Source organism: Phaseolus vulgaris, chromosome 9, assembly GCF_051622355.1.
Source record: "Phaseolus vulgaris cultivar YP4 chromosome 9, ASM5162235v1, whole genome shotgun sequence".
In the NCBI taxonomy this organism is placed as follows: domain Eukaryota; kingdom Viridiplantae; phylum Streptophyta; class Magnoliopsida; order Fabales; family Fabaceae; genus Phaseolus; species Phaseolus vulgaris.
The window spans coordinates 18,786,961-18,796,821 of NC_143506.1; the positions used below are offsets into that span (position 1 = coordinate 18,786,961).

A 9,861-nucleotide genomic window follows, 5' to 3' on the forward strand; every position below is an offset into this window, starting at 1 on the left:
ACGACACGAATTCAGAGATACGTTAATCTCTAAAATTAGGACACGGATACACAAATTTATATATTATATCATTATAAATTATATAAATTGACAATAAATATTTATGTGCATAAGTATGTTTTAGATTTTATTAGAAGTAAGAAAATGTTTTTCATCACTAGTTCAAAAGAATTTGTTCCTTATTTTTATAATCATAATAAAAATTTATACAATAAATTTGAGTTTTTAGAAAATTATTGTATTTATCTATTTTAAAATTGTGTTAGAACCGTGTTAAAATTTCCAGAAATCTAACAAATATATTTTGAATTAAACATTTCGTGTCCTACGAACGTCGACACCGATACGTGTGTCCGATGCAGTATCGGTGTCCGATACAGACACGTCATTTAAAAGAAGTATCCGAACCTCATAAATAATTATTCCTTGGTGGATTGGGTGCTAAATCTTCTTATTTGCATCAGTAACTATAGTTAATTTGGGAGGACATGTAGTGGAACATTAAAAGGTAGCATCAATTAATCTCTGTTGTGATGCAGAGGACAATGGCAGAGGAAGGGAGCAATGAGTAAGAGAAGGTTAGCAGTGGAGTGAGGGAGTTTCTAGGCAGGGGAGGACCTGAAGAGGTGTTGTAAACAGTAGTCCAAATTCATGGATGCAACCTTACATTGCCATCAATCCAATTATGCAGAGGGAAGAGGGTGCAGTGGTGGGATAGAATGCATGCAGTTGTGGAGGTATGGAGATGCTTGAAGTACTACCAATTAGGCAACCAATTTTATGATATTTGCATCTTACAGGTTATAGAGGCAGGTGTTAGCTGGATAGTGGCAAGAGGTGAATGTAACATAGATAAAGCTTTGATTGGAGGACTCTTTTTGTCTCATGTTATCTCCACTGGGGAGTAGAAATTCAAAGTTTTTTTAGACCAAACTTCTTTGGAGATATATGTAGATAATGTTGAACCTTGTGTGAAAGGTGCTTATGTAGTTGCTGCATAGTTCTGCATAATTATGCAGGAAATCTGTCCTGGTTTTTTCGCTGATGCACTCTGTTTAATTCTACATTTTATTCTCTTATGCACTTTGTATAAGTATGCAGTTTTTTTTTCTTAGAAATAGCTGTTTCTGTTTTACGGTTTGGGTAGACACTATGGGATTTTAGTTAATTAGAGGGTTTGGAGGTATTTGTATATGGGACACTTTTATAGTATTTTTTTTAATTAATTTATTCTTTTGGATAAAAGAAAAACTGCACAACTAAATCATTAAATTGAAATACTTCAGCTTGACTACTTATTTATTTGAAATGCTTCTTTGCTCACTTCTTCCCAGTTTTGGTACATGCAATCCTTTTTGGCTCATAACTTCTAGTACGACTGGTTGGGCTAATTGTTGGAGTCCAACCAAGTTTCTTTGACTGAAAATTTATTGTATTGGTTGGAAATTTAACTAATGCATTGATTGAAAATCTCAAACACACACACACATATATATATATATATATATATATATATATATATTTTTTTTTTTTCTATAAATAGAAGTTGTGGGAGATGAAGAAGATCATCAAAAGCATTTGTAAAAATAAAACTTCTACTATACAAGTTAGTAAGAGAGAGGTGAAAGCCTTTGAAAGAAAAAATTAGAACATGGTTAAGAAAATTACATAAGCTTATTAAAAGGGTGAGAAAGTTTGTGGAACCTCACAATACACTTTCACCATATGCATCAAATGTGTGATTTGGATGGAAAGAGATATTGTTAACAAGATTTTTTACATTCACTCTTTTTTTTCACACCTCGATCGTGTTTATATTATCATGGGACTATATATGCACAACCCTTTCTATACTGAATGGTTGAAGTTAATTTCATTTTTTTTTCTTTTATTATTATTATTGCATAATATAATGTGATACTTTAATCAAATATACATCTTAAACAATATTTATTATTCTCGTATATCTCACACGAAACTCTACTTTACCTTAAACATCGAAACAACTTTTACCAATACACAATGATAAAAAATCAAATGTCTCAAAACATCATCAATCTTTATCAATAACAAGAAGATAAAGATTATCAAGACATGGTACTAAGAATACGAGAATAAATATCCATGATGCGTTGAGCGACACCTGTGAATTAGCGAAAACAGTTACGCTACGTATAGACTCACTCCCACACATAAAGTCACACTTTTTTCTCTTCCATTTCTGCATGTACCCACGCAATGGAAAGCAAGTTCTGGGAGCCTCTTCTTTTCTCTCCCACACTCCCGCTTCTTCCCTGTGTCCCTCTTCCTTCTCTCAAACTTCGCTTTCCCTCCACAACTCCCACCACGCGCCTCCTAGCCCACTCTTCCCTCTCCGATAGCGTTCCCGTCCAAAACACGCCACAAACTCCGCCTTCTGTTAAAGTCCAACCCACCTACTCCCCCACTCCTCCCAACCGAGATCTTCGAACCCCTCACAGCGGGTACTTATTTCACTTTCCCTCCTTCAATTAACACTTTCAATGTTCCCGTTATTTCAATTCATCAATAATTAGGTACCATTTCGATGGGACTGCTCGCAAATTCTTCGAGGGATGGTACTTCAAAGTGTCCATTCCTGAACGGAGGCAGAGCTTTTGCTTCATGTATTCCGTCGAGAGTCCCTCGTTTCGCAAACCGTTGTCGCCACTCGAACAGGTCCAATATGGGCCCAGGTTTACCGGTGTCGGTGCCCAAATTCTCGGTGCCGATGACAAGTACATTTGTCAGTACTCTCCCGAATCGCAATTCTTCTGGGGAAGTAAGGATTAGTTTCTTCTATTTCCATTTTTTTTCCTCTTGTTGTTAAACCATTATCTTATTCTATGGATCTGAATTTTGGAAATGCTTAGGCAGGCATGAACTGACGTTGGGGAACACTTTCGTGCCCAACCAAAATTCTAAACCTCCAAACAAGGAGCTTCCTCCTCAGGTTTATATACCATCTTTCATTCTCTTGGTTGACATTAAAAATATAATATTTTCCAGGCACATGGCTATGCCGTGTTAAAGTTTCACCTAAACTCAAATAAGATTAAATTAGTGTCAATTCTAGTAGTGGCTGTTAGGACTATTGGGTCACTTGTTATCATATCATCTCAGATGTCTAGTTACGCAAACTTTATGTTAGAGTCGTCCGGTTCGTTGGTGAGGATATGTTAAAGATCTTACATTGACCAGTGATATAATCATATAATAGTGTATATAAGTGATGACATTGACAACATTTACCGACCCCTTTTGAGGTTAAACTAGGCCAAACTCCAAATCTAAGTCTTCAAGTGATGGTTTTTCAGTGGCACCTGTTTTGTTTCTATCTTGGACCTTGGTTTTTCTTGTTGGTAGTTCTTGATTGTCTTGCAAATGCGATAGGAACAATTTTAAACTACTCAAGCAAATGGTTTATATCTGTCATTATGTCATAGTTGGCTTCCAGACCGGTCTTCTTTATCTCTGCTAATTATGCTTTGTGTTCGGTCATTCTGCTTAGGAATTTAACGATAGAGTGTTGGAAGGTTTTCAAGTCACTCCCCTTTGGAATCAAGGTTTTATTCAAGATGATGGAAGGTGGGTGTTAGATTGCCTTTTTAAGTATTGCATTCTCTGATTATATTAGCACTTGACATGGATTTTAATTGTAGGTCAAATTATGTGGAAACAGTAAAAACTGCTCGTTGGGAGTATAGTACACTACCTGTATATGGTTGGGGTGATGTTGGATCTACACAGAAGTCTACTGCTGGGTGGCTTGCAGCTTTCCCTGTTTTTGAACCACATTGGCAAATATGCATGGCTGCTGGACTGTCAACAGGTATTTGCTACTTGTTCAGCTATTGCCTATTTGATCTTTTATTTTATTTATTATGGTCTAGTGTCCTGCTTCTTATGTCTGAACTGAAATATGATAATTTTGATTGGATTATTGATACGGATATATTGTGTCAGTAACTAATAATGCAATTTTTAAAAGATAGGAAAAGAAGAGTGAGTGGTCTTATTCATCTTTTGAATTTCAAAGTCAGAAGTTTAATGTTTGTATAAAGACTGGCTTCTAGGATCATGTTCGATAATCAATCTGTGAAGTGCATGTGTTCTTAAAAATTTAAGCACCCTTGTTTGCGATAAGATAGTTTGTCCTCATTCATTTTCCTCATAAATATTGAATGTCAGGATGGATTGAGTGGGATGGCGAGAGGATTGAGTTTGAAAATGCTCCGTCTTATTCAGAAAAGAACTGGGGTGGAGGATTCCCGAGAAAATGGTTTTGGGTAATTTTTCTGTTCATCACGGAAGTATATCTTTAGTATTCATGATCACATCAATTTCATGGCTTACTATAAAACATCAGCTATAGCTGATAGTATGTATGCAATTACAAACCTTATCGTCTTTTGAAAATTATGGATAGAATGAGTTGTTTCTTCATTTTATTTATATTTTTAGCTTTTAAAATAATCAATTGTCTATTTGCTTAATAATCACTAGATGCAAGCATGGTAGTCCTTACACATTTAGGGCTTGAAGACTTTAGGAGAAGGAGTCCTTTTGTTATGTCTTCATGATCAAGTATAACTTGATAAAGGCGAAATATAATCTTCTAAAAGGATTAGCTTTATAGTGATTCATGATGTATGAATGATAGAACACCAATTGATAGACTGATCGAGTATAATTCTGAACATAGACAACACGCACAATACAATTGTTGTCCTAGAGATGGAAGTCTCCTACAGAGAGTATTCTCCATCCACAAACTGCATAACGCAATGCACTAGCATAATGTGACACACCCTGTCATCAGATATAATCCTAATTCAAAATTGCTATCAGTTATTTTTTTGTGAATGACTAATGTTAGGTTTTCTGTAATGACAGAAAGAAAAGGGCTTTATTTGTCCGAGTTTATTGGATTTTCAAAGGAAAACAAATACACAAAGGAGTCTACTCCTTTCACACTTGAATCTGTCCAGTTTGTAACTAACCAAGATCTGCCCTCCTTCCTAACAAAGGCCTACTTTATGGAAGGCATATGCAAACAACTAGACCGACTAACTAACTATTACACTAAACCTAACTAATAGATCAAATCAAAGGATAAAAAAGGTTTAGTTCCTATTTTACCCATCTTCCTATAATACACTTTTAATGTCCTATTGGTATCCTGTGATCTAACACATCATGCATTTTCTAATACAGAAGTGATAATTGATTTCTAATATAGTATAAGTTTTTTCTATTACATACACTCCTAATAATGACCGCCTCCAATTCATCAATGGATCCTTCCTAATCAATCTACTTGGATCTTGGTTCCCATCATTACTTACTCCTTGCTGAAATCAGCCTTGTTGCCAAGGCTGAAAGTAGAAAAAAGCTCCTTCCTTATTACTCTTCATCCATTTTTCAATAGCAGTTGCATCTTCACTTAGGGCTTCATTATCTCCCAAAATTGCTAAAGTGAGCTGATTCGCTTTGCATTGGTGCAAAGAGTGGAATTTCTCTCCTCTTCAGAAAAAAAAGTCTTTCGTTTTTCTCTCCCTGTGTTCTTTTTAATTTAAATATTGCAGCCCCTTAAAATTTTCTGAAAATTCCTTTGATACCTGCCATTTCCTCTTTGTTGACATCAAAGAGGAAGTAAGGTTTCCCCAGTTTGAGAATAACCCGAATTTGTGCCTTTTATCCCATTCCAACTGTTATTGGGTTTGGCTATAGCAATTATAGACATTTACTTACAATTTTGCTTCCCTGCTCCAAACCTCAAAGCCAGCAATGCTGTTTGTTTCCAGTTCTTTGACTGGCAAAGTCTTAGATTAATTTTGGCCGCTTCCACTTCTAAATCTCTTGCCAATTGCATGCCTTGAAGGCAAGATCTGGGGTTAAAAGTATGGATGCTGCACTTGATATTTGGTTGAAGTCCTCTCACCCAAATATTGCTCTCACTCAGCTTATTTACTTGTAGAGAGGAATTCAAATTTCTCAATATAAAATCTTCTAAGGAACCCAACTTCTTCAAGTATAATAATTTCTCATATTGGTTCTTAAACTCTCTTTCCAAACATTAAGTGAAATAGTATTCTATTTCTCTCAAAAGATTGACCCCATTTGATCTCTCCGTATTTACGAGTTAATGAATTTGAAATCAAATGTAGCTTTTATCCAAATTTTACCCAATGATAATATTTTATCATACTCATTAACTCCTTTTTGAGTTGTTCTAGCCTTAAGAACTTGTGTTTTTATGAATTTATTCATGGTTTAGTCATATTTAGCACTTTGTGATTGGCTACTTTTCTTTATTATGATGTCCAAAAATTAAATTATTGTTGCATTAAAAGCATTATGTTATGCATATATGTCATTAATAGATTTTTAAATATTATGTTTATATTTGGTAAACTCTTATTTCATGAGTTTACGTAAGCTTCACGAGTCTACATAAACTCTTTTGACAACTATGTTATAAGTATGTTCTTACTCTTTTGTCAACTATGTTTCTAAATATGTTTTTGCCCCCGTTGATCCATCCTACAGAGTGTTCCCCATTGAAGGTGGGCAGTTCACTTTCTTAACTTCCATACAATAGTCACTCACGCCTTATTACAATCTGAATTAACTAGACCCATTTTTTCTGTAGTCTTTCTCCATGATTGGAACTTCCATGTTCTTCCCCTGCATGTTCTCTGATCACCTTCCTCGTTTCAGTTAAAAGTTGTCTTTCATAGTAGTTTCCATTTGTTCCATCTTTTCTTCTATACTGGCCCCAAGTCAACCTTTAATGCTGCCTCCACATCCTTCAAGATTTTCTTTCAAGAATCCATATGTTATGTCATGGTAATATGACAAACTATTGACCTTCTCAAATTATGGCTTCCTCTTTTGGCCGAGGACAAAAACTGATACAGTATTAATTGATAAACTAATGAAATATAATTCTAAATTTTAAAACTAAACAATATGTGTTATGAACCTAGCCTAAGTTGATAAAGGATACAAATCACTCTATAGTAAAGGAATTACTTTTAGCAAGATATTTTTTTATAGTTTTTTGTGGAAATATAACAGAATTCTAAATTGTAGGCTCTTGTTATGCATAGTTACTAGTTAAAGTTGCAAACAATATTTGCTATATATATATGTACTGCAACGATACCAAAAAGGCAGCAATGAGTAAAGTCTTAATTTTCTCTCTATTTTATTACCTTTTCCTTCTGTTTTTCGAGGCTCCTTCCCTCAAAGTAAGGTTCTATCAATACAACTGCAAACTGCAACAAAAGTCTCCTAAGGGGACTACTCTCCGTCCACAAACTGCAAATAACAACACACTTCACTAATTATACACCCTACTATTAGTCATAATCCTAATACATAACTCTCATAAGCAATTTTCTATGAATGACTAACACCACGCAGTTTCTATTGCAGAACTATTACAGTGTAAGTTATTTTCTATCTGTGAGAAAATTAGAAAATATTTTTTTCAGAATAACTTGGTGTTTTTTCCAGCTGGAAAAATAATTCAAGAGTATTACAAAGATAATTATTGTCAAAACAATTTACAAGAGAACAATTAAGATACCACAACTTCGTATGATGCATTGAACCTAGCTATACCAAGTGTATATCTTGGCAGAAAAGGCTAATGGAAAAAAATAAACATGGACGAGGCTCTTATTTCTTAAAATATTTCTATTTCCCACCCTATTATATATACTTCTTAATAATTGTCTCAAATCCACCAATGGATCTTCTAACTGACCCACTTATTGGTTTTCAATCAGTAACTCTGTACTGGAATTTTTAGTACATCTGGTTAATATACTTCTATTTTATATCAATAATTACTTATTCTTACCATTATTTGGATTAGTGTTTGTATATTTTTATGCATATAAAATTGTTGATGTATCTGCAGGTTCAATGTAATGTTTTTGAAGGTGGTAGTGGAGAAATTGCACTTACGGCAGCTGGTGGATTGAGACAAATTCCTGGAATAACTGAGACCTTTGAAAATGCTGCATTGGTAACTTTATACAGCATTCACTATCATTTTGACATATTTCACAATTATATTTCACTGGCTTCATGTAATATTAAGTTTAGCTCCGAAATAAATGGTGGGGCGAGGGTTAATGGGATTGATGAATATCGAGAATGTGTAGCTAAATTGATTGTTGTCCTTTTGTCAAAATCACATTCTGTGCAAGTTAAATATTCTCTATGATTTGACAAAACCTTGTGTGAGGATCAAAACAAGTTATTTTGATTTCTTCAATTTGGTATTGTTTGCATTCCTAACACTTGAAGGAAGCTTTTGTCCTCTGCATGCAATCCTGAGTGACGGAGACTGGTGATAATTATGCTATTAAAGTGGTTTAATTAGGTCGATATTTCTTTCGAAGTTTTCTAACTAGTATGTCCAATGTTTGATAGTATTTTTTTTCCTCTTTTTGGATCTGAAATCTTGGTAAAAGTTTCTTTCATGCTCTTGTTGTGATTTTTTTTTTTCAGTATTCACCTAGACTAGTTGTTGAGACTGTGGACATGGTTACTTTTGTCGTGACTTTTCTAAATCCTTCTTTAGTCTCTAACTTCCAAAATATTATTCACCTTCAATCCTTTTCTACTTCATTTTACATTGATATTAAGGGCAAAAGTGAATGAGCTTTTGAAAAAAAGTCAAATAGGTAAGGTTTTGAAAAGTTTTTTTTTATCAGCAGAAAGAGGTTTTTGAAAAGGTTAGGGACTAAAGAGATCAGTTCTTACAATAATCTGGGGTTTATTTTTTTTTTCTTCTACTTATTCTTTTGCTACATGCTTTTGGTCGCAATGAACAATTAATCTTTTTAGTTTTTATTATTTTATTATTCTTGATTTTTTTTTCTTAATTTTGTACTGTTTTCTATGTTGCAAACTCTGCAGATTGGAATTCATTGCGATGGAAAATTTTATGAATTTGTGCCATGGAATGGTATTGTTAACTGGGAAGTTACTACGTGGGGTTATTGGTTTATGACAGCGGACAATGGCAAATATGTGGTAATTATACCTTTCTAAGTACTTTTTACCCTTTTCAGTAATAGTTTGCACAGACCACACAAGTTGTAGTCACTGAAGTTTTGCATTTCATTTCCGTTTAATGAGATCTACACCATGAAATCAGAATTGCGTGTGCAAAGAGGGTAATCAGTTGAATCAGCTGAACATATTAATGATTATACGATTGATTAGGTAGTGGGAATTATGTCAGATTCAATATATTGTTATTTTGGCAGGTTGAATTAGAAGCAACAGCAGATGATCCAGGTACTCCATTGCGTGCTCCAACAGCAGAAGCTGGCCTTGCCCCTGCTTGTAAAGATACATGTTTTGGAAGTCTGAAACTGCAAATGTGGGAACGAAGATATGATGGCAGCAAGGGGAAGGTGTCACTCTTTTTCACACATAAATAAATTGTTTTTAAGATTTGGTATTTAGTGGATCATTCTCATGAATATTTGGTAAATGGCAGATCATATTAAACGTTTCAAGTAACATGGCAGCTCTAGAAGTTGGAGGAGGTCCATGGTTTGACACTTGGAAGGGAAAGACATCAACTCCAGCAGCCCTTAGAAGTGCCCTTGAATTACCCATAGACGTAGAAGCCATTTTTAATCTTGTTCCTCTGTTCAAACCACCTGGCCTTTAGTCAATTGGTTTTGTTGTATTCCTCTTTAATCATGCAGCATAATGCATGCATGGTTTATTTTTATGATTTTTGCTTTAACAATGCATGAAAGGATTCAGAATTTCACCATATATAGAAAGGGATTCTTGATGAGAAAA

At 34.4% G+C, this 9,861-nt stretch overlaps 1 protein-coding gene across 2 annotated transcripts; it reads left to right on the forward strand.

The window, feature by feature from the left end:
• Positions 1-2,145: 2,145 nt before the first annotated feature.
• On the forward strand, positions 2,146-9,861 carry VTE1 (tocopherol cyclase, chloroplast / vitamin E deficient 1 (VTE1) / sucrose export defective 1 (SXD1)). Of its 2 annotated transcripts, none has more exons than XM_090295470.1 (10): positions 2,146-2,483; positions 2,556-2,800; positions 2,896-2,971; positions 3,530-3,606; positions 3,681-3,850; positions 4,210-4,307; positions 7,952-8,059; positions 8,959-9,075; positions 9,312-9,461; positions 9,548-9,861. In XM_090295470.1, exons 5-10 carry the CDS (start codon positions 3,829-3,831, stop codon positions 9,722-9,724), a joined length of 672 nt encoding a protein of 223 aa, XP_090151596.1. In that variant the 5' UTR covers positions 2,146-2,483; positions 2,556-2,800; positions 2,896-2,971; positions 3,530-3,606; positions 3,681-3,828; the 3' UTR covers positions 9,725-9,861. The 2 variants fall into 2 exon arrangements, with proteins under 2 accessions (XP_090151596.1, XP_068484081.1); XM_068627980.2 differs by having other exon boundaries at positions 2,149-2,483; positions 2,892-2,971.

Bases quoted from the DNA above. Each gene is read 5' to 3' on its own strand.
- VTE1 (XM_068627980.2), top strand. From the start codon at position 2,239: ATGGAAAGCAAGTTCTGGGAGCCTCTTCTTTTCTCTCCCACACTCCCG. The intron at 2,484-2,555 runs GTACTTATTTCA...ATCAATAATTAG, and splicing joins CTTCGAACCCCTCACAGCGG to GTACCATTTCGATGGGACTG. The intron at 2,972-3,529 runs GTTTATATACCA...CATTCTGCTTAG, and splicing joins ACAAGGAGCTTCCTCCTCAG to GAATTTAACGATAGAGTGTT.